Here is a 25,932-nt window from a genome sequence, read left to right on the forward strand (position 1 = left end):
GATCTAGTTCAATTAAAAGACTTGAGTGGAGACCATTGCTCCAAACAAAGTGAGATGATGACTGTTTTTGGTGTTGACTGGATAGAGAATTATTCTGAAGCAGGGATAGTTATTACATCTGTGACAAGAGAAGTATTTCCTAAATTTTGAAATGCCTTCAGAAATAAGTTCATAATGGGTTTGCATTCATAAAGTATTCATGAAGTTAATGAATGATCAATAAATAAAAACATCTAAAGGAGTATGGAAAATTGTGAATAAAGCAAAAAAGAGAGTAATTGTATTATGCTCAATTACCAGAAATGGCTGAAAGAGATGAAGATGATCCATCAAGACCAACGCTCAATAAAATATGTGAAAATAATAAACTTAATGGGATTAATTTGCTAACAAGTGCATTGGTGAGTGATGGCATGGAAACTGACAGAAACAAGCATCTAACACTGCATCGCATGAACTGCTATTGGGTCGACCCTTGAAAGAAACCTTGCAAGAAACCGCATGACCCTTGCAAGAAACCACATGAAACTTTGCATAAAACCTGGCATATAATCTCACCTATAACCTTGCACATAACCTCTTGGAATGATTTGCAAAGATGTCTAATGCAGTAGGGATTTTTATGAAGAAACAATTAATTGCCATGTGCAAAGCGATATCTGTGCAGGAAACCAGAAAGGAGCCATGTGAGAGAGCAGTGATACAAGGTCCAATTGGTGTTGATGATTGAATCTATCTGAGGATGCTCTGGAGAGCTCAGGAGGAAAGTACCATATCTGGATGAGGGCAAATCCAACAGCTGCCAAAGTGAATGCCATTGATGAGGTACCATTGCCTCAAAGGAGCGAAAGGAAACAACTCCAGCAAGGAAAAGCTGACCGGAAACAGAGGAGCCTGAATATTCCAAAGCTCTGAGCTACTAAGTGCAACGTGTGGAAGCAAGAGTTTATCAGAACAAAGTAAAGAGTGATTCTGATAATATGCCTGAATACCACATACAGAAGTGTCACAAATCAAGGGATGATGAATGCACAACTGCAGATTTCAGAACTCAGACTATCAACCACGCATTTCCAAGATCAACATTTGATGCTTTTTACGTTTGCATATTGATTTTGTTTGCATATTGCTTTCATGGTACCTATATATATAGTATCACTTCAGTATATTCTACATGAGTGTGAAAACTAGCAGCTAGCACTGAACCAACTGAATACTTATGTCAGGATTTTGCCCATGTTATTTCAGTTTTTTCTTGTAATGTTTTTTCTTCACCACTAGATGTCCTCATTTCGTTCTTTGTCTTTATTTTGTATTTGTAATCACAGCTATTGATTTCACATGTTCCTTGTTTAGCTGTTTGTATTTAAGTAGCCTCAGTTTAGTAGTTCTTTGCTCGGTTATTGTGGATCCTAGCCTGTCATCCTCTGAGTTCCTCTATTTGAAAAATTACCTTTTGTCAAGCTTTTTGTGAATTATGTTTTTGTAGTAATTTTGAGCAGTTACTGATCCTGATTTTTTTGCCTCTTGAGCTTTTTGCATTTTTTTGAAATTGGAAAAGTCTCTGTTTTTTGTCTGCTCTATCTTTATCTTCTATTGAAGTGTTTTTTTTTGCCATTAATAAATTCCTCTTAAGGAGAAAGTTCCTTTTTGTGACTTTGGTTCTTCAACGCCTGTGTGGCTCAGTGGGTTCAAGGCCAACATCTCGTGCAGGAGACCCGGGTTTTATCCCAGTCTCTGACAACTTATGCTTAAAACATTGTTGTCTTTGATGTGTTAAGAGAAAAACAGAGTACAGTCTTTTACTTCCTTCAAATCAAGAGAAAGGGAAGATGTTTGGCTGGACTTCTGTCAAAGTACAGTGGCATAATCTAGTCAATTGATAACAGCTATGTGGCTAATATCAGTCACTAGATAGAGGTAATTAAGAGAACTGGATTATGAAATTGCACTTTGGGGTTAAAAGACAATAATATTAAGACTAAAGTCTTAAGAGGAGGGAGTGAAGAAGATTTTATTCTCTCTGTATGAAGTATTTTCTAAGTGTAAAGCAGTTAATTTTCTCTTCTCAAAATGTATGTAGTGTTTGCAGCAAACATGCCAGCCTGTGTTAAAAATACAGTGATATGTCTGTGTAAGATGAGTATGCCTGCACAGGAGCAACACTAGGAGAAGGCTGAGTGACTGATTGTGCAGAATAACTGAATATGTAAAGCACTGATTATTTATGTTAAATACTTCTATGAAGCTATTTGTGTCAGAAGTTAGAATAAGTAACATATTATCAAGTGATTATGCTTTCATGACAATGTATGTAAACACTTAATCCTTTTACATAAGTTGCATCTATGGAGAGAGAACTTTGGTGTCAAAACAGTTGCTGACACAGACCTGTAACATCTCTGTTGACATGAGCTAGTGGGCTGAGAGCCAAGAATAGCAGGACCCCTTAGACGAGAAAACCTATTCAAAAATGGTCAAAAGTTAAAAAGAGACACATAGGGGTGTGTCAAAAACATAAATAAAGGAGAAGGTGCAGGAGAGACTTCAGAATGCTCTGGGGTCTGCTCTGCTCTGCTCTTTCTTGGCTTTATTATGGAGAATAAAGTCTATTTTCTGATATTCAAAACCTCCGGTCTGATAATTTGTAATTGATGAGACGTCAAAATTTACGACACACACTAGTGTTGTAGGAGAGGAGAGTGGTCGCTTTAAGAATTGCTATTTAAGGGAGTTGTAGTCCACAGCGAAGTGGGTAGTGTAGTTCGACACGCATGCTGGATGATGTGAGCTCACTGTGTGCTGTGCAGCTGAAGCAGAGGAAAAAGGTTTTACTCTGCTTTGTTTTATGTTCACTCAAGTTATTCCACCCGAGAGTTGTTTGCACCGTGAACCTGACAACACGAAAATAAGTAAAAGAAGGGCATGCATTTATTACTTTTGTCCGTCTCATCCTTTGCATGAGCTGTTACTCTGCCGCTGGACATTACTGAAGTGGAGAGAGTAGCACTATATCGATCTGTTCTGACTGACACTTATTTGAAAGAATTGTTTTGAGCGGCAACAACAGAATACAAGCCAGATTTGAAGAGGATTGTTCAAAATAAGGAATGCCAGAAGTGTCACTAAGCAGCATAGTTGAGAAAAAGAGAAAAATGTTATTGAAAATTGTTCTATTTTTGTTTGTGGATTTGCTTGAACTGAGAGTTTGTGTGTGAGAGTGCACACAATAATAACTGTTGAAAATAACTGATATTATCATGTTGGTGTGGGATATTGTGTGCGTGCATACATGATTAAGGAATGGGATGATGTTTATGTATGCCCATGTGTATGATGTGGCTCTTTGCAGTAACACAGAAAAAAGTGGCTCTTAGTCCCTGACAGGTTGGCCACCCCTGAGCTAAAATCACATGCAATCAGCTAAAACCACAGTTGCTTTTACACCCATTTTCAGCAAGTGCTTTGAGAAGCTGATTAAATGGCACATCTGCTCTGTACTGCCCGCTCACACTGACCCTCAGCAATTTGCATACAGGAATAACCGCTCCACTGATGATGCAATTGCTTTCACCTTGCACACTGCTCTGTCTCACCTGGAAAACAAAAACACATATGTGAGAATGCTGTTTGTGGACTACAGCTCAGCATTCAACACCATAGTGCCAGCCAAACTGGTGGTGAAGCTCCAAGCTCTGGGTCTGAACAGCTTTCTGTGCAACTGGATCCTGAACTTCCTGTCAGGCAGATGCCAGTTGGTCAGAATGAACAACATCACCTCATCCACACAAATCTTTAACACTGGTGCTCCACAGGGCTGTGTTCTCAGCCCACTCCTCTACATCCTGTACACACATGACTGTACAGCCAAACACAGCTCCAACGTCACAACGATGGTGGGCCTAATCACCAATAATGATGAGACGGCCTACAGAGAGGAGGTGCACACTCTGACGCAGTGGTGTGAGGAAAACTACCTCTAACTCAACATCAGCAGAACCAAGGAGCTGGTGGTGGATTTCAGGAGAGAGAAGGCAGAACACACCCCCATCACCATCAACAGGACACCAGTGGAGAGAGTCAGCACTTCCAAGTTTCTTGAAGTACACATCACTGAGGATTTGACATGGACTGCTCGCACAGACGCAGTGTTGAGGAAGGCAAAACAACACCTCTTCTTCTTCAGGCGTCTCAGAAGGTTTGGAATGAGCCCCCACATCCTCCGCTCGTGGAGAGCATCCTGTCTGTCTGTATTACCACCTGGTATGAAAATAGCACCAGCAGCAATCGCCAAGGTGACAGGATTGTGCGAACTGCTGGACGCATAGTAGGAGGTGAGCTTTCCTTCCTCCAAGACATCTACACCAGGCGGTGCATGAGGAAAGCCAAGAGAATTATCAGCGGCTCCAGCCACCCAAGCCATAGACTTTTTTGTGTGTGTGTCTGTGTGTGTGTCTGTGTCAAGCCCGTTGAGGGATGTCAGGGGTGGAGTGAGCGACGTATCTGAGTAGGGGCGTGTGCGCGCGAGACGTACCTGAAGGACGGTGGGCTGAGTTGCGCGCGACAGGCTACCTGAAGATCTAGGAGGGATGTGAGGGAGAGGGGTGTGAAATTTATTTAACGACCGGCTTGTGAGAAATTATCATTTGCGGGCATTTGGGAGTCTCTGTGCACTTGGGGGATACTCCTAGTCTTAGCAACTGGATGAATGTAAAGAAGGATTAAGCAAAATTGTTTCTACTTTATAATTAATGTTCTTAACTCACGGCAATAAAACTTTACAGTGAGTGCAACAGTTTGTATTCTATAGTTTATTATTATAATTTTTCATTTTCCATATCTGCAATTCCTGTATTTTGGCTTTTTTTTTGCAGTCCACTTAGAATCCAACATGGAAATCAATGTTTTCTTTATTGGCATTGATTGTTTTGAAATTTAAATGTCATTAACATGCCTGTGTTTTAATTTCTTTAAAAAATATGGCTGCCAAGCCAGGACCTGATTGTTTATTGTGGGTATGTTGTTTACATGAAGAAATCTGTGTTACAAGTTAAACGAAAATTATATTAAACAATTATATTTTGAATTTAAATAGTTTTTGTCTTGCGTTTACATTAATTTTACATTTGAATAGCCAAAATTACAAGTTTCAGTATTTTAAATGCAAATTTTTTAAAAAAGGTGCGATTAATTAGTTAATTATTTTTAACCGATTGACAGCACTAATATATATACATATATATTTATATATATATATATGCACACACACACACACACACACACACACACACACTCTTGTGGGGTAAAAAAAATTGAAGGGGGGCCCTTGGATTTGCTATAGGGCCCTGCATAGCACACATGCTGCTGATGATGTGACAATAAAAGTGATTTGATTTGATTTGATATAAGTGGGGGTTTAGATTCTCTGCTGAAAAAACAAAGACTGTAATTTTTTCAAAGCAAAAGTATAACGATGAGTTAATTCTGAAGTTATATGGACAAGATATAGAAAGAGTTTCATGTTTTAAGTTTTTAGTTGTATGGTATGATGAGAAGCTCAATTTTTAAAGTACACATTGAGAAAATTGTGGATAAATGCTGGAAAGCACAAAATATAATGAGATGTTTGCTGGATAAAGACTGGGAGCTGAAAGGGTTGCAATGAAAAAAATATATAATGGTTTAATAAGATCAGTACTGGATTATGGATCTATAGTATTTCAATCTTCTAATGTAAGTATATAAAAGGAACTGAATAAAATTCAGTATAAGGCGTCACGATTAATAACAGGGACTATAATGTCTACCCCTTCAGCAGCTCTTCAGATTGAAACTGGGGGAAATGCCATTAAAACCTAGGAGAGTTCAATTGACAATGAACTATTGGGTCAATATAAAGGGACATAACTTTGATCATCCAGTTAAGGAAGTGTTAAAACCTTCAGAAAGGAAGTATTAAAAAAGTCTTGGGTGGATTGTACCAAAAGAGGCAGAAGAAATGGAATCCAACAGTACCATGGTCAATTACGAATGGTTACTACCAAAACCTATTGTTGATACATCACTGGTAAGGAATAGAGATAAGAGTGCAGAGGGCAATTTTAATATTAAAATGGTGCAAACATATCTTAAAGACAAATATTTAATATATACAGATGCATCTAAAGATAGTGGAAATAGAGTGGGGGTAGCAAACACAGTAATAGATTTTAGAAAAAAAAAGTTATTAAAAGAATCTTAGATGATCTATCAGTTTATACTGCAGAAATGGTTTCAATACTAATAGCACTTCAATGGGTTGAGGAAAACAGACCATTAGGAGCACTGGTATGTTTTTGGACTCAAATTCCTCACTGATGACATTAGAGAGTGGACTATCTGAAAGCAGAAAGGATATATTAATCGAGATATTGCAAACATATTGCATTCAGATGATAGGATTAGAAGTTAAGTTCTGTTCCAACTCATAGTGGAATAACAGGGAATGAGTTGGGAGATGAGGGTACGGTGGCGCTAAAGAAGCTACAAGAAAATCAACATGGAAATAAAATATAGTAAAAGTGAGATGAAGGTTTTAATCAAACAACTTTTAAAAAATAGATGGCAAAAACAATAGGAGCAAGGAAAAAATGGGAGGTGGTTGTTTAATATACAAAGAAATGTGGATAAAGGAAGAATTACAAATAGAAGTAGGAGGGAAGAGTGTATAATTTCAAGAATTAGATTTTTACATCCAGGACTCAACAGAACATTGTACAAAATGAAATAACATCAGACTGGAAAATGTGATTATTGTGGGCAAGAAGAAACCGTGGGTGGAGCATGTTATTATGAACTGTCCAAACTTTTCTATGGAAGTTTTTTCCTAACAAAATTAAAATGAAAATTCAAATGCTTAAAAGATCAAATGATAAATCAAATGCTCAAACTATAAATCAAATGCTCAAACCAACATTGCAAATGATAAATCAAATCCTCAAACCGACTCCTCAAATGATAAATCAAATGCTCAAACGGACTTTGCAAATGGTGAATCAAATCCTCAAACCGACTCCTCAAATGATAAATCAAATCCTCAAACTGACATCGCAAATGGTGAATCAAATGCTCAAACTATAAATCAAATCCTTAAACCGACATCGCAAATGGTGAATCAAATGCTCAAACAACTCTGCAAATGGTGAATCAAATGCTCGAACAACTCCGCAAATGGTGAATCAAATCCTTAAACTCTCCGCAAATGGTGAATCAAATGCTCAAACTGACATCGCAAATGATAAATCAAATGCAAATGAGATGTCAATCAACCAGCATAGGCGGAGCTTTAAAGCAGAAGAGTTCATTATTGACAACTACCGGTAGCGCTATGACTTTTTCAAGGCGTTCAGATTCGCGTGCACTATTCCAAGTCGTATCCGTATGAGAAAGAAGTTTTTACTCGTGAAAGAGAAAGCGAGAAATCTCCTACTGCTTCTGTCCACATTCTGAAGTGTTCATCAGATGGGTACATCTATCATAGGAGGCCACTAAAAAGCATACGGCAAGATGATAAAAAAAAACTTAACTGTACAAGCGCAACTTTAAATAAATGGCAGGTTTAATTAATCTTAATTTAAATTAATATTTTTTACATAAGGTATCCTTGTCAAATTTCACCTAATTTGTTGTTACCTTTATTGTGTAACATTTTTTATCCACAAGTAGAACATGCTTAAAGCTCGTTTTCCTGTCTTGTTTGATTATATAATCATATATTCTTATATTAAAAGAAAATCCATTACAGTTGTTCTCTTTTTGCTGTTTTTGTTAATTGTTAAGATACAGCAATACAGTTTCCCTAAGCCTGTAAGAATTTTTTATTTCTGCATAATAATGATTAATAATAATTGTTATTGATAACAATCCCATAATAATACAAATAAAATAGCAGGGACAGAAGCAATAACACCTAATAGCACCAGTAACTTGATAACCCACCTGATAGCCTTTCTAATGTTGGCAAATTGGTACATCTGCACAAAGATGTCGGACAGCAGCTTGAAGATCTTCCTTTGGAGAAATTTTACACTCGAAAAATGTAAGTATTTACTCTAGACTGCAAAGCCCACCCAAACACTTACAAAAATAATAAACGCTGTTCACAAACACACACACACACACACACACACACACACACACACACACACACACACACACACACACACACACACACACACACACACACACACACACACACACATGCCACAGCTATGCATGAATAGTCACTTGACAAATGTAGCCAAGGTGAGTACATCTTAGTTTTCGGTCAAAAAATGAAATAATGAAGTTATACATTATTGAAATTATTAATTTATTCATCAACAATTGAAAACGATTCATACTGAAGATGAAGAGACCACACCAGCATCTGGCTCAGATGAGGACACGCAGGCACGTGGAGGGATGCAGGGTCTTGTCCACGGCACTACAGCATCTTCAACATTTCCTTCATCTGCACACTGCTGTTGTTCATCGTCATCACTGCACACACCAGTCCGAGGACATTTCAGATTATGCAAAGCTCTTAATAAAGAAGTCATTTAACAGCACACTTTTTGAGTTTCATTTGAGTTCTGAATTGGAAGTAATAACATGATCTTACTTCATGTTTTGGATTCAGGTTTTCTCTGTTTTCTTGCCTTGCAAGTCCTGCTCCAGCCCAGAAATGGCATATAAATCAACACTAAAGAAATTGTTGTAATAGCTGTTTGAAATAACAATATTTTGTTAAACAAATATGATGATAGCATTTGTTCAGTTACTCTGCACCAGCTAACACACAAACATTTGTGTTTCCTTCTCTATAACAACCAGACAAGTCACGTTACCTCTGTGATTTGTGTGCTCAAAATTATACTTTCATAAATGTATCACCAAATGAACAGAAGAAAACATTACTGTATTAATATTACATGTATCTAACCTAAGCTGTATTGACAAAAGTGCATTCTACATCAGCACAAACAAATCACTCAGACGTCTGTTTAATGTTATAATTTGCTAATCTGCAATACCTCTTATATTTTTCTGTCAGACATTGAATAATCGTCTTTATGTAAATTAACGTTTGAAACGTAACGTCATGTGCTTACAGAAGTTCCTACACGATCATTTACAGCAAGATAAAATAAATATACTGTAAAGCATCTTTACACTTTCAGTAATTCTATAGTTCACTGTACAGTAGCTTAACTATTGCTATTTTACTGTAACTTAACTCAAGGAACCGTCTTTCTGGATTTAATAACTTGTAAGATGTCTGCATCCATCCAGTTTTTCCACAATGTGACGAAGCATCATCATCTTGCCGTATGCTTTTTAGTGGCCTCCTATGATAGATGTACCCATCTGATGAACACTTCAGAATGTGGACAGAAGCAGTAGGAGATTTCTCGCTTTCTCTTTCACGAGTAAAAACTTCTTTCTCATACGGATACGACTTGGAATAGTGCACGCGAATCTGAACGCCTTGAAAAAGTCATAGCGCTACCGGTAGTTGTCAATAATGAACTCTTCCGCCTTAAAGCTCCGCCTATGCTGGTTGATTGAAACCTCATTTGCATTTGATTTATCATTTGCGATGTCAGTTTGAGGATTTGATTCACCATTTGCGATGTCAGTTTGAGCATTTGATTCACCATTTGCGGAGTCGTTTAAGGATTTGATTCACCATTTGCAGAGTTGTTTGAGCATTTGATTCATCATTTGCGATGTCTGTTTAAGGATTTGATTTATAGTTTGAGCATTTGATTCACCATTTGCGATGTCAGTTTGAGGATTTGATTTATCATTTGCAATGTCAGTTTGAGCATTTGATTTATAGTTTGAGCATTTGATTTATCATTTGATCTTTTAAGCATTTGAATTTTCATTTTAATTTTGTTAGGAAAAAACTTCCATACTTTTCTAAAATCATGCCTTACTCCGATCATGGCCCACCCTCCTAACCAGCAGGTGGCGCCAATACACCTAGAAGTTGTATGCCAACCCCCAATAAAACTCAAGAGAAGAAGAAAAAGAACCGGAGCTGTCTTCAGGGCAAAGCAGAGCCGCCCACTAAATTATCAAAAAACAGCCATGAGCATTGCGTGAGTTCTCTAAAAGCTTGTTTTTATTTTGATTAACGCACGATTAAATGCAATGAACACATTATATTTAAATGCCAGTCAGCACGCTTCTGTCTGATACAAGGTTACAAAGTGTTTTCGCTTACAGAAACAGCCTTAGTTCATTGTGGTAGGGCGTATGTAACAGTATAAAGCAATACAGGTTAATGCACGCAGAATACAGATTGTTATGCATATACAGTAATGCGTTTTGGCAATAAAAATGTAAACGAGATTTTGTCAGTAAGGAAAAAAAATCAGAAATCAGACCTCTGCAATACTTTGAACTTAACAGGAAAATAACGTATTTCAGCACACACCTATGTGCATATGTAAAGGTCAACACATTTATACACATAATAGGTTAAATAACTTATTTCTAATAACTGATTTATTTTGTCTTTGCCATGATGACAGTAAATAATATTTTACTAGATATTTTTCAAGACACTTCTATACAGTTTAAAGTGACATTTACTGGCTTTACTAGGTTAATTAGGTTAACAAGGCAGGTTAGAGTAATTAGGCAAGTTATTGTATAGCGATGGTTTGTTTTGTTGACTATCGGGGAAAAACAGCTTAAAGGAGCTAATAATTTTGACCTTAAAATAGACTTAAAAAAATTAAAAGCTGCTTTTATTCTAGCCGAAATAAAACAAACAAATTTTACACAGCACCTTATAACTTGTAAATTTATTACAAATCTGTACATACAATTCAACATCCAGAGCTTTTTGTCTAATTGCATCTCTGTTTAATGTTTGTTGTATTTTTTCATATTTATTTTCGTGTTGTCACTTGTCACTTTATGTACACTGGAAGCTTCCAATGGGCAAACAAATTTCTTGTTTGTGTATAAGCAGACTTGGCAATAAAACCGATTCTGATTCAATATTTACTTTTTAATTTTTTACTGTAATTCAGGAATACTTTTAGGAAAAGGGCAGCACGGTGGCTTGGTGGTTAGCACAGTTGCCTCACAGCAAGAAAGTCGAGTTTGGAGTTTGTATGTTCGCATGGGCTTCCTCTGGGCGCTTAGGTTTTCCCCACAGTCCAAACATGTGGGTATAGGTGTATTGGTTAAACTGAATTGGCCGTAGTGGATGTATGTAGATGAATGTGAGAGTGTATGAGTGTTTCCCAGTACTGGGTTGCAGCTGGAAGAGCATCCACTTCATAAAACATATGCTGGATAATCTGGCGTATCATTGGTTATTTCATGTATTGACCCCTGATCCCTGATAAATAAAGGGACAAAGCTGAAGGAAAATTAATGAATGTTCAGGAAAAGATGTTTCTTTTACCAGCTCTGTGTTGGATATATCTTCATTTCCAGTTTTACTCTGTTTTATGTATTGATGTCTAGGTGGTCACACTCTCGGAGGGGCCGAGGACCCCGGCAGAAGGAACAGACTGGAGTGATCCAGGATCAGAAAGCTGAAGCCTCAGTGCCTCATGGCTCCTGCATGACGATGTGCCCTGCCTACGAGCTACGGCAGAGGGAAGCTCAAAGCCGGCTGCACAGGTTTGAGATGCTGCCCGGCACCGAGCAGGACCGTCTGCCACGTGCTGACATCTCACGTGCTGTAAAAGAGTATTCACGGCCCGCTGCCGGGAAAGATTCCACCAGAGCTAGTGACCTCCGACCACCGTCTGTTCTTTTAAAGACCGTCTCTTATCTGGTTGATGAGGTCGCAACGTCTTCTACATTTCAGCCATGGACGGAGGTATGGAGATGGTAGTCTGTGTTATATAAATCTGTTAGGGCTGAGCGATAAGACTGAAATCTCATACATTTTCTAACTACTGTGAGTAGATTGTCCTTTACCGTTTTAGAAACGGTCACTCCAGGTTATCCCACAGATTTTTAACAGGGTTCATACAGTCATGAAAAACCTGGAAAAATCATGGAATTTTGACATTGCATTTTTTAGGCCTGGAAAAGTTTTGGAAAAACAGAAAAACCCACAAAGTTTTGGAAAAGTCATGGAAATTTGTTTAACAAATATCTGTATACCTGAATTAGGGCTGCGTGACATTGAAAAATTGGACATTACGATATTCTGTATTTCTGTATTTATATATATATATATATATATATATATATATATATATATATATATATATATATATATATATACAGATTGCGACGTGAACACAATTTCACCAGATGACTTAACTGGTTTCTTTAGATTGATTGGGGGGGGATTTTGTAGACGAGTGAATCTCGAATAACAAATAAAAAGTAACTTACAAGATAAATAAAATATAGTAAAGATCAAAGTGAATAATGGTTATCAGGTATTTACTTTTCAGGTACAGATATTGAATAATCAACTCTGCATAGTTTTCAATGTATATTATTTATTTTATTTAAATTTAATTCTTTTAATTTACTTGTGACCAGATGTTTTAAACTCTGAAATATTGAAATGTTCACACAGTCACAGACCTTAAAGGGACAGTTTACTCAAATGAACCCTGTTTTAATACATGGAGAAAATTCTCCCACATGCTCTATTTGTAAAAGCACTAAAACTAGGAATGTTTGATTACAAATGTAGAAATATAAAATAAATATGAATAAAATACTAAACGGCGACGCAGTGGCACAGTGGGTAGTACTGTCGCCTCACAGCAAGAAGGTCGCTGGTTAGAGCCTCGGCTGGGTCAATTGGCGTTTCTGTGTGGAGTTTGCATGTTCTCCATGCGTTCGTGTCGGTTTCTTCCAGGTGCTCCGGTTTCCCCCACAGTCCAAAGACGTGGTACAGGTGAATTGGTTAGGCTAAATTGTCTGTACTGTGTGAGTGTGAGTGTGTATGGATGTTTCCCAGAGATGGGTTGCAACTGGAAGGGCATCCGCTGCGTAGAACATATGCTGGTTAAGTTGGCGGTTCCTTCTGCTGTGGCAACCCCGGATTAACAAAGTGACTAAGCTGAAAAGTAAATTAATGAAATACAAAACATTTTTCAAAACTAATGATTATACGTGCAAAACAAAAGTAAACCTTGTACTTTCAAGATGCTGTTATTTATGTTTTTGTTTGCATCTCTGTAGTGGTATGTAATATTGTGTTCATATAAATGATAAAAAAAAAAGTGTTCATGTAAACAATGTGACACCACAAAATAAGTGGCGCACAATTTAAAAGAATAGACTTTTTATTGTTCATACGATATACTGTGCTCAGCATTTGTAAGTACACCCCTCACAAATTTCTTTTAAATTCATATTTTTAATAGAAAGCTATACAATATGCTATTTGTACATATACATTAGATTAGTCAGTACTGAAGCCAAATCTGGAGCTTATCTGAGTTGTGTCACAGATGTTTTCACACTGCATGACTATCTGGTTTAGCATTCCGTCAGTGCAGTTTTTACACTGTCTGATGGATTGGCGACAGGGGGCTTCACACTCCATGACTTTAAATTAGGAAGAATCGCAGACAACTTTGTCCAAACAACGTTTCACAACCAATCAAACACGAGAAGTGACATGGAAACAATGCAATGTCACGAAATATATCTTTCGATATTAACTACATAATGGAAAAAGAAGGCTTTAGAAAATGTACTTTCTCTTTTAGCTTACCTGGGTTTTGAAGGGAATTAGCAATTTTTCCTCAACTTTTTTTTACTTTTTGACCTGGTTGTGGAATTGCTCAGATGACAAGTCAAACAGACACGGTGCTGGGTCCAACTTTACTTTAGTTTTTCCTCCACTTATTGAGTCCAAATATACTGCCAACCTCCATTTGGCCTGCAGATACCCAGACTAGTGAATGCTGCTCTATTATTGGCTGTAGGTAATCGCTAGTGTTATTTTCAGTCAAAACTCATTTCACACAGCATGATTTGAGTTGCTAACAGGACTCATCGGATTCTCTACTATTGCGATTCTCTCAGATCGCGTCCTTAATAGTTTATACTATGTGATTTTCTCTCGCGTGAACGAGCACCGATTTGCCTTTGATTTCAGGAATTTGTTCGTGATTTCTCAAAACCTGTTGGGGAGTCCAAATCGAAGCTAAAATCATGCAGTCTGAACTCAGCATAACAAAATAACTCAGGATAATTGTCCCAAAACAAGTATACCCATCTTTATACATTATAGAAAAATTTTAAATACAAATTTAACAAAAAAGGAAAAAGCAAGAGAAGCAAAAAAAATAAAAAAAAATAAAACATTTGTTGAAATTTTGTAGGTTGTAATTTATTTTTTGCATTATTTTGCTTGAATTTAATTGTATTATCTTTCGATTTCTAATTATGTTTGGGGATAAAAATATAATTGTAATAAATATCTGTTTAATAATTCTGTTTTGTTTAAGTGCACCAAAATATGTTGCCTATATTCACTGAAAAGGGATAAAAATATTTGTTTTCAAAATGGGGTGTATTCATGAGCACTGTATACTGTATGCCATATTGCACAGCTTTAATTTTCAATTGAAATGCTGCAATAATTTTTTATTGTATATTTTTGTCAACATTTTTCCTACATGATGCTTTGTGTGAATTGTATGTAAAAACACCTTTTTTCCTAATGGTTCATTTTTCCAATATTAAAGGGAAACATCAAATATATGGATGAAAAACTTGCTTTCAGCAGAGCATGAATAATCCTATAACCTCAAATGTTTCAGCCAAGTGTGCCGCAAGCCTGCGTTTGAGTGAGGGTCTCGGCCGTTAGATCGCCCCCTGGGGGCTGGCTGCAGTACAAGTCATAAAGCCCGCCTCCTCCGTGTTAATGAAGGAGACTTGAGCCCAAATAAAAAAAAATTATTACACTTGCAATAAAATGTCCCGAAAGATGGTTCAGGTGGATTAAGGCACTGGTTATTGTGCTGAAATAGGTGCAGATCTTCATTTTTGTAAACAGTTTGTTTTTAGCAGTTATTTAATGCTGGGCGTGTCATCGTGATTGACAGCAGTGATTGACAGTTTCTCAAAGCGCGGCGTCTGAGCCTTCGGCAGGAGACTGAAGTAGACTGAAGTGTTATTATTAGATTTCTGTGTTATTTTACCATGACAAAATGAGTTCAGCAGTAAACTATAGTTTCTGACATACATGATCCTGGTGGAACACTGTTTATTCGCTAAGTTCAGGGCTTTTTTCGGGCTTTATTAGTTTGCTGATACACGCCTAGCCACCCAGATAGCAAAACACAGTTCCGGCTAGATTCTCGCCTGCCGGAGACTTATCTCTTAGAACTCAGACTGACTACCTCTGCTGGACCTACTCCGGATGCCTGGACTCACTACCCAATTCCAGCCCGAGTCAATCGAGCCAGATGCGGCGGCCGAGCGAGCCGGCGCTGCCGCATGCGAGCCGGAATCAGCCCGCGACGCCGCGAGTAGGTTATGCGCTGCGGCCTGGAGCTGGCGCGATTGAATATATAAAACCCTCATATTTGTTAACGTTTTTACATCCATTTGTGTTGATATGACAGCAAACGCATGCTGAGAAGTTCGGGGGGCGTGGTTGATTTTACATAAAGCGTTTGGTTGGAAGCTCGACTCCGCTCATTTTCGCGGCTCCTCCTCTGGCTCCATCAGACAATCCTTCTGCGCATGTCAAGGCTCCAATTTCAGCAGTCTTTTGCGACAGTTTGTGCCCGTCAAGCAGGCGTTTTGCCCTCAAGGCGTTCAATGGGAAAAAGGGCTGTCGCGTCGTCCATATTTTTTACAGTCATTGGTTTCAGCTGCATTATTACTGACATATATTAAATATCACTGCACTGTAGAGAAGATAGGGTGACGCTGTGGCGCAGTAGGTAGTGCTGTTGCCTTACAGCAAGAAGGTCACTGGTTCGAGCCTCGGCTGGGTCAGTTAGCGTTTCTGTGTGGAGTTTGAATGTTCTCCCTGCGTTAGCATGGGTTTTCCTCCGGGTGCTTCGGTTTCCCCCACAGTCCAGACATGCGGTACAGGATAATTGGGTAGGCTAAATTGTCCAGAGTGTGAATGAGTGTGTGTGGATGTTTCCCAGAGATGGGTTGCGGTTGGAAGGGCATCCACTGTGTAAAAACGTGTTGGATAAGTCGGCGGTTCATTCCGCTGTAGCAAACCCTGGATTAATAAAGGGACTAAGCCGAAAATGAACGAGTGAATATTCCTCCATTAAATGTTATAACCAATAAATAACAAGCCAAATATAACCAGATGCATCAAAATAATTTAACCACTAGCTAACAATGTTTATATATTATTCTATATACTATACTACTCCTGTCTTATCTGCCTCAGAGCTAATTTAGTTGGGCTGTCTCCATCACTGCTCTTATCAGATGTCCAATCTGAATTATTTTCATGGTCATCCCCAAAAACCCATCTCATTCTAACTTTCATCTGCAGGAAGAGCCAGTTCTGTCCTTTTCTTCTTTCACTTACTATAGAACATGGTGGTGCTCGCTAATACACTGTTCCCTGTGTTAATATCCCATCAAAAAGTATTGTCATTAAAATTAGATTTTATCCATAATGCAAATGCCATTACCATATGACTAATTAACATTATATCACTAGCATTCATGTTGTTATTGTTACAACTTAAAAGATCACAGCTGATCTTCTAGCTCGCTAACCTAATGCAATATTGCACATTCTACTATTGCAGTGTTGCCATTTAGTTGGATGTTTAATTGATTTAAAAAAAAAAACTAATCTGATAAAAAGAGTTGTGAATATGTCATCATCATAACTTACTGGAGGTGATGTTTCCGAAATGTTTTTTTTTTTTTTTGTGGATCTGACATAATGTGATGCTTTGTTTTTTAGTGATGTTTACATTTGCATTCAGCAACTACTTACAATAAACGACTGTCAGAAATCGCGCCACAGGAAAAACACTGTATGTCATGTGATTTCCAAAGCACATCATTGGCTACACTAAGGAAATGAACATAAATAGCATGTTGCCTTATGGCACCACAATTTTGTAAAGGGTTAATATTTATGTCCAAAATAGAAATATCCTAGTACTTGTTACAATGTTTGTAACACAGAAAAAAGAGACTTTTTTCAGTATTTTGATGTATTTCATACTGACATGGAATATTGAGTAGACTCAGGACTTTCTTTTGTGTGCCTTTTTTCCTAATAGCAAACTAATGGTAAGAGGGGTATGGCTAATAATATTGTGTCTGAAGGCATCAAACTGACATCATTAAAGAAGCACTGCTATGCCAAAATCAGAAGAAAATGCTCAGATTTTAATTAAAGATTACCAAAAATGTTTATTTTTCAGTGGATTAACTTGCATAGATGAATTTTGCACCTACAGAATATCAATGTGTGCTAGCGAAATTAGCATAGAAATTTTTGATTGCTCACAGACTTGCCTTGTTTCTCTCCTCATCAACAGGTGTATAGTTTTGTGTTTGACCGCCTACGTAGTGTCCGACAGGATATGATCATCCAGCGTGTGTCTGGGCCTGACTGTGTGGCGGTGCTGGAGAAAAGTGTGCGTTTCCTCCTCTACTCCTCCTACAGGCTCTGTGGGCAACCACTTCAGCTTTATGACCCACGCATCAATGACACTCACCTGCAGGAGAGCCTGAGCTGGCTGCTGGAGAGCTACAGTGAGGGAAAACACCAGCATCAAGAGGAGTTTCAGGCCCTCGCTCTACTTTACAACCTGGGTAAGTGCTTACACCTGCTATTGAACCCGTAGTTCACCACAAAATGAACAGGAATTTAACTGACCCTAACACATATTGCATTTTCTTTTCCTCTGATGAACAGAGAAGGTATTTTGAAAAACAGCTTGATGCCAGTAACCATTGAATTCCATTGTATTATTTTTCCTACTATGGAAGTCTACGGTTGCCGGGAAGTGCAAAACAACATTACAAAGTGTGAAACACTTTTACAAAGCTCAAGACAAATTTACATTTTGGAAAATATTTTTACCTATCATAAGACACAAGTACATAGGAAAACGGATTTTACCTAGGACGAAACAAATTTACATTTTTGAAAAGCAATTAAAAAGATGCATAACACCTACCAGTCCTGAAACAAATTTACAATGACAGATTCTTTACGGAAATGTCTTGAGTCAGGTTTGATCATATCTTCTTTGTTGTTCACGTCAGCTGTTCCCTCTTACAATTAGCGCTGGCGTGCTTGCATTACTCACCTGTTGCTATTATGTTCCAATCCATCTCTCTACTTATACCAGCCCTGTCTTATTAGTGGACACTTTGCTACTCCTTTCTACATTTTTGTCTAGTCCAGTCTTATTATTTATTATTTAACCTTTTGCTTACCTGTACTGCTCAGTCACCTCGCTGTGGGATCCGCTTCCTCATCTGCCGTTACCTGCTCCAGCATCCGGTCCTCAGCCCTTTGTTAATCATTATACTGAATAAACTCTTTGTTTGAACTGCGACCTCTCTGTGTACCACACACCAGAAGTGATGCGGAATGTACCACACACCGGAAAATATCAGCTTGTGTGTGACTTTGTAGACACAGGTTACAAGTCCAAAGGCACAGGTTAGCATGAGTCTACAACTATGAAAATCATGTTTTGTTTTGTCATTTCTCACGAGTCCACAACCAAAGCATAACATATGTTGACTGATAAAGGGATCAAATCTGGCCTCAACGTATAGTCCCGAATAGCTCTATTAGATTGATTGATACTCGTGCTGAACTTTTTAAAGGGCCATGAAACCCCCTCGTTTCAGCAGGGTGTTTTCAGACCTCTACTTTGGAAAAAGTCAGAAAAGTGGGCGTGCCCAGCTCTGTTTAGGGGGGAGTGTCGGAGGAACTAAAGTGGGAGGGTGTAGGAGTGTCTATTTGGGCACGCGCCAGTTTCAGTCAAAATACACACAAGAGGAAGTGATAGTGTTTAACCTACATGGACATCTGTAGTCAAATTATTTGCCAAATTATTAAATGTTGGACTTTAACTGCAGTTTGGCTCTTTCATTCAGGGAATTCATTCATGCCCCTCGCAACAAACGATATATTTGATTCGAGGAACTGCTCTAAGCGTGTATTTTTCATGCAATGTTTGATACTGCACGGCGAATGAGAGAAAAAAAAACTCAGCATTTCCCGGAAACTTAGATGCACACGGCAGGTAGCGTCGGAAAGCAGCGCGTGTTATTCCGGTCACAAAATGCGGTGCTAACATTTCTGCACTCAGTGCAATAGTTAACTTAATTCGATACGAACAAACTGAATAAACAAAGAGCACTGGTCGCTCACTTACCAAATTTGTAGAGACAGGACAATCCCTAGCAACTAGAGCCACGTCTTTATGGAGAGAATACTACAAGCGAATCCAGATCTCAGCGTTTGCAGATGAGAACAGCTCTTAGGTAAACAATAATCCCCCTTAGACGCGTAAATTATTGTTGTCGAGCATCACGTACACTGTTAATCCACACGTGATCCAGATAAGCTCTCACAGAGAGAAAATGAAAACGAAACTTAACAAAACTTTGTTTGTTTGTTTGTCTTTGTGGTGTAAACACGGTGACACTAATGATTATTAATGAAGTTGCACAGTAGAGCGCGCTGATTGGTTTGAACCAAGCCTTACTCATGCATTAATGTATCACACTGTAAGACGTAATAAGACTCACTCAGGCACAGACGCCCAGTCTGCACGCTGGAATACATGCTATTATGTCATGACTGTGACGCAGCTTCAAAAATTCGTTTCAAACAGGAAGTACAAATTTGCTTGAAATAACGCAAAAACAACCAATTTACACTTTTTAGTGAAATATAGGTGCCCTAATAGTGTTTTTAGCAGTGTGGGACACATATACGACTGTCAACAGCTCAAAAAATGTGTTTTGGTGTTTCGTGACCCTTTAACTTGGGTTCTAATCCCATTGATGACATGTAAATTATAATTATTTCTTTACATTAGTTTTGGTTATATACTGTTCTGCCACACAAATATTATCAATGATGTTTACATTTACACTGACACCAAGTAATAAGAATATTTATTTGGTATGGGCATGTTTTGTTGCTGTGAAAAAGTGACGAATCTGCAAACTTCTGGAACATCTGGAAAGGGACACCAGTTAACACAGCCGCAACACCGGCTTTGTTCAGTTTACTTTTAAGAGTCCTCAAGCAGATGTTTACATAATGTAGATTTGGCATTATGTCCACAATTACAGTGTTTGAGTGGCCCTCATTAAAATATTAAACTCATTGATGCAGTATGTCTGGTGTTTTCGTCCTTTAGAAACATCAAACACGTTTTTAGCGTTTAGCTCCTTATGTTAAACATTCCTCGACCATCAATTTGTTCATGTTCAGTTACTATAAACTTTATTTACGCCATGTACTCCACAACACGAATTTACCGCGCTCACCGACAGCAACACTTTTCATCGCAGTCACTTATTATGTGTGGTACATTCCCTTTCCATAAAGAATCTGCGGTAAATTTGTTTCGGGACTCCTAAAAGTATTTTGCGTATTGTTAATTGTTTTTCTAATATGTATATTTGTTTCGTCCTTGGTAAAAGGATTTTTCCTATCAATGTAATTGTGTCTTATGATAGGTAAAAATGTTTTCCAAAATGTAAATTTGTCATTAGCTTTGTATAAGTGTTTACCACTGTGTAATGTTGTTCTGCACTTCCCATCTTTTCACCATTTCAAGATGCCTTTTTTGTTGTGCATTCAATAGAAAAAATAAACTCGTGAAGTACTGGAACCACATAAAGGAGAATAAGTGGTGTGTAAATTCCATTTTTGGGTGAATTATCCCTTTAAGATGCAACCTCTAATTTAAGGGATAGTTCACTCTAAAATGAAAATTTAGTCACCTATTTACTTATGTTGTCAAAACCTTTATGAATTTCTTTCTTTTTTGAACTCAAAGATGTTTTGAAAAAAGCTGAAAACTGGTAACCATTGACTTTCATAGTATGAAAAACAAATACTATGGAAGTAAATGTTTAGCAGCTTTCATATTTTGTATTGATGGTGAAATTAAGCTTTCTCAACCAGTGAACCCTCAATTGTATCGGAACAAGGGTCATTACTTTCCAAAGCTTTCCAAATCGGAGCTTGATGAGGACCTCTGCTGGTTAAAGTGTGGGAAAGCACTGTGTTGCAAAAATGTCAAGCGTTCACAACCGACCAATTTATTCAAGACCAATCAGGGCTCGAAATTGCGACCATTTTGGTCACATATGAGCCCGAAATTTTATCTATGCGACCTTAAAATATATTTGGGAGCATTTCTGCGAGTGCTTAAAATTGTTGTGTGTGACCAGTTTTTACTGCAAAATGTTCAGCACATGCGTGGGTTTGGGAGACATTTACGCAGAATGCATCTCTAAGCTCTTTGTCTGCACTTGGAACGGGAAACGCAGCGCTCAGGAATGGTTTAAAACAGTTGTCATGTCAACTTGCAAATCCAAGTCCGTAATGCTTGCCCCTGCTTCGCGCTCTTCTTATTGGCCCACTGCTCTAGCACTGAACGCGAATGATTGGTTAATATCAGCTGTCAATCACTCAGTCAGCGCCTTCTGGCTTCGGATGACAGAGAGCTACTACCGCGGAAAACTAAAGTGCTAAAGATGAGATTGAAGATAACGTGGACAGATTTAGTTTTAGAAACCATCTAGTTACAAATAATGACACATCTTACTAGTGATCATGTGCTGAATGTTAATCCACCTCTACACTTTTCCAAGAGTAGAAGACTTCTGTTGGCTTCAAGTCCGCTATAAAAAGTCTGTGGGATGGAGTTTTCAGGTAACTGTTTGCCACATCTAGCACAAGAGCTTCTGTTTAATCCTTCATATAATTGCCAGATGCTGTCCGCTGTGCAAGGGTCAGCTATATGTCAAATTTAACATCACGTACACCATCGCAAACGGGCTTACACTGAGTAAATTAATATCGCTACTCATGAAAAGACTGGTATGGCTATTAACATGTATGCATGTAATAAGATACAGTATGTGTCAAAAGCATCAGTGCAATATCAGACAGCACTTGTGAGAACAGCACAGTTATATCACTAACAGATTCATTCAAGCAGTGCGTGCAGGGCCGGTGAGTGCTCCGTGGATGCTTTGGTCACTCAGTTCTGTTATAAAAATCTATTTTCTTGTGATCATGGGATTTCGTTGAGACATATTTTCCTCACGCACACATATTTCTATTATTTATTTTTGCTTGTTAGTTTGATTAGTGTTGATTTCAAATACAATAAATCTGTTTGTATAAAACTTGTAGTAACGGTGCTCATAATTGGTGGGTGCGACTAAATTTTGGCTGATGCGCCTAAATTTTTAAAGTTAGGAGCACCGGTGCTACCAAGCAAAAAGGTTAATTTCGAGCCCTGCCAATTCATTCACAGACCAATTTATCGGCGATAAAATGCTCTAAGGAGGAAGCTATTGGATTGAGGCTTTTGTGCTGCACTCCCCAGCTGGCTTCCATTACACACTATGCTACAATATGCAGAGACCTTCTTTAAAAATAGTTGTAAATAATATGCTAATACACTTTAGTATATTTCAAAAGCTTTTTACTGTAAGTTACTATTGTATTTCAGTTGATTTACCTGTGCGTGGGACTGGTACAGTGCTTTGAAACAGTAGAAATGTATATAATCCATGCCTAATATCTTGCTATACGTTTTACTGACCCACAAGGGTTTTTAAACCTTTGAATCAAAATTCACAGCAGTCACATGGGTTAGAGCCCTGCATTTAAGCCCGAGTCTAACGGGGCCTGACTTTTTTATGCCCCTAGGGCCGGGTTTCGGGCCAATATTAACGTCATAGCTAGCAAGCGTATTGGGCTTCGGGCCTGCATTAGAAAAAACTTTGATTATGTGCGATCTTAAAGCGCCAGTGATGCCTTGTGCATAGAGATTTCCAGCCACATACAATAGAGAACATAAAGAGAAAAACTGTCTATGGCGAACTTAAAACTGAAAAACACTAGAGGAAAGACAAACTTCTGGTCAACTTCTTAAATAGTGACAACTTTAAATGATGAGTCAACTTGTTATGCACAATGTAAATCCAGGGGCATCTGCAGGATTTTATTCCAATTATGCACAAATTTAGCTCTACCCCACCTCATCATCCCTTATTCTTATTTCAATCTCAAGAAACACTGATGCTTGCTGTCAATGGCTTCAATATTTAGGGGCATTCGTTATGACATAATTTGTTTAATTTTTAATATTAATTTAGTTTCTTTCAAATCTAAATGTTATAAAAGCACAGCAGCACCAAAGAAATATCAGGCGCTCAAGGCGTGATCTTTAAAATTATGACATATTAAAACTTTGCAAATATATGACAGAAGATTGTGGTAGTGAAGCATTAACTAAATCCCTAATTTCCACTGACCGCAACAAATCATTCAGCCACAGTTGAGTAATGAATGGGCTCAAACTAAAATATAATTTGTATATTTGTCTTGGAAAAATATCTTTTTACAAACCGAATTTTGTATAGTTTTGTCTCTTAGTATATATAAATGTATATATATATATATATATATATATATGTATATATATATATATAAATATATATATATATATGTATATATATATGTATATGTATGTATATATATATATATATATATATATATATATATATATATATGTATATATATATATATGTGTGTGTATATATATATATATATATATATATATATATATATATATATATATATATATATATATATATATACACCAAAACACCAACTGGATTATCAAATAAAATAATAATCTAGCCTAAATAAAATTAAAATTGTTTAAAACACCTTGAATGATAGCGATTCTATGCAAGGAGGTTATGCAGCTGGCGGGTTTGAATTGTCAGATGAAAGAGACACGGGCTGGAGTGCTGAAGTTCCCCCGGCTCAGGTGCTGATGAGATCAGTATGAGATCCCATGCAAGGGATCAGTATTTGTCTCATTAGTTTTAGGGCTTTTGGCAAATGTCTCAATGAAGCTTAACTGTTTTAAAGAGCGTTTACTCATTTTAAACCTTGTTTAAACAATAGCTATCTGAATTGTATTTTTTAGTGTGTGGAAAAACTGCCAGCAAAACTAAAGCCAATAGATTTACCCATCTCCCACTATGCAAGTACATATTTAAAACACACAAATGCACACCTTTATTTATTCTCATTATTTTTTGCTTTGTCAATATATTGTAGTGTATACTGTTTAATAATCATTTTCAATTATGTAATAAATAAATAAAAAAGCTGCATTAATTTGTGCCCTCTCATGGTAGACACACGCAGTGCATATAGTCATACAGCATGGCTGCAGGTACCACTGGGTTAAATTGAGTAAACTTACTGTGGACAACATACCGCTTGAATATCGATGTCACTTAAACTAAATCTTACATTTTAAAAAAACAAACAAACAAAAAAAAAACTCCAAACGTTTCTCTAAATTATTTTAATAAATTAAATTAAAAAACATCCACTTTATATTAAATACAAGTCTGGTCTATTTTAATGGCTGTAACAGTATAAAGCCTGGTTTGTACTTCTGCGTCAAGTGACCGGCATAACCCACAGCGCATGCATTTATTTATACTTCTGCGTGCTGTCACTGTTGGTCTGCATTAACACTTCTGAAACGCTAGTTGGCAGTGAGGGGTTAATGTTCCTCTGTGTCGAGTTTCTTCGCGGCTGTTTTTTTTTTTTTAACGCTTCCTGAATTTACAAGTGGATCAAACTTGCTCATTTTGAGGCTGAAACAGGACGGACGTGCAACAACTTTAATCGTAAGGTAAACACAAAACAAAACTTTCCATTCTGAGCTCCTTCACGGGACTCCACACTTGTAAACAATCGCTTCACAGGGCTTGCGCATCTCTCGGCCCCGCCCTGAGTCGTCAGCGATATCAAGCCGACCAATCACAAAGCTTGCGATACGCGTCTTTGTGACATGTAGTTACATTTTTTGAGAGATGCATGTCAGCAACGCCGACGGCCATGGCGTAGGGCTATGCGTCAACGCGTAGACTGCGCCGTAGAATACGCGTACGCTAGACGCAGAAGTATAAATCAGCCTTAAGCTCTTTGGCAGGAAAAAAAAGGGGCTTTAGGTCGCACTCGGGCCAAAAATTTTGATGAGCTGGCGAACAAGGGCCAGGCTATAGCCTGTGCATCTCGGGGCAGGACCTGGCTAGGGCTTAGATTTAGGCCTATGCAGGGCTCTAAATTGGGTGCAGGCAAAATTTAAAGCTTCGGATGTTTAAACCTCAGTGTTTTTACCATTGTAACATATTTAAGAGGTAAACATTCCTTTTAACATTTTTTGAAAAGGGTCTGGGTTCAGTCTATAGGACAGTTACAATCACCCGGTGCCAGGAAGTCTGCTCTGAGCATCCCTGGGTGACAATTTAATTATTCCGAGACACTTGGCAGTCAGTCCTGACTCTCTGTCCGAGCTTCAAAGGAACATGGCAGATAAGATAAAAGAGAGAAAAAGCCCATTCTTTGCCTCAAACTTCTGCCCACACACACAGACATTCCTCAATATTAAACAAAGACATTTGGAACCCAAATTTCTTTCTTTTAAGTACACCTAACTTTTTTTATTTGTAAAGTCCCTCATATAACCTGTACGCCTTGTACTTTTTAGCCTTTAAAGCATAATAATGTAAGGATGTGTGAATCATGTTAATGTATTTCTTAAAACTGTCATGTTTAGTACCGTTATGTTCCTCCTGCCATTTTACAACACATGATGTGTAGCGTATGATAATAAGTTGTACGGCATGCATTCTTTAATGCCCTGA

General features: G+C 37.8%; 1 protein-coding gene across 1 annotated transcript in view; it reads left to right on the forward strand.

Moving 5' to 3' along the window:
* Positions 1 to 10,051: 10,051 nt before the first annotated feature.
* Positions 10,052 to 25,932, forward strand: part of sac3d1 (SAC3 domain containing 1) — a 62,279-nt gene continuing 46,398 nt past the window's right edge. Inside the window, exons 1-3 of the mRNA NM_001386495.1 lie at positions 10,052 to 10,127; positions 11,512 to 11,872; positions 17,514 to 17,790. Coding sequence (NP_001373424.1) covers positions 10,117 to 10,127; positions 11,512 to 11,872; positions 17,514 to 17,790 — 649 coding nt within the window. The 5' untranslated portion in view covers positions 10,052 to 10,116. The remainder of the gene's footprint in view (positions 10,128 to 11,511; positions 11,873 to 17,513; positions 17,791 to 25,932) is intronic.

The sequence above is a fragment of the Danio rerio genome, chromosome 23 (assembly GCF_052040795.2).
Source record: "Danio rerio strain M-AB ecotype USA chromosome 23, GRCz13ab, whole genome shotgun sequence".
Lineage (NCBI taxonomy): Eukaryota > Metazoa > Chordata > Actinopteri > Cypriniformes > Danionidae > Danio > Danio rerio.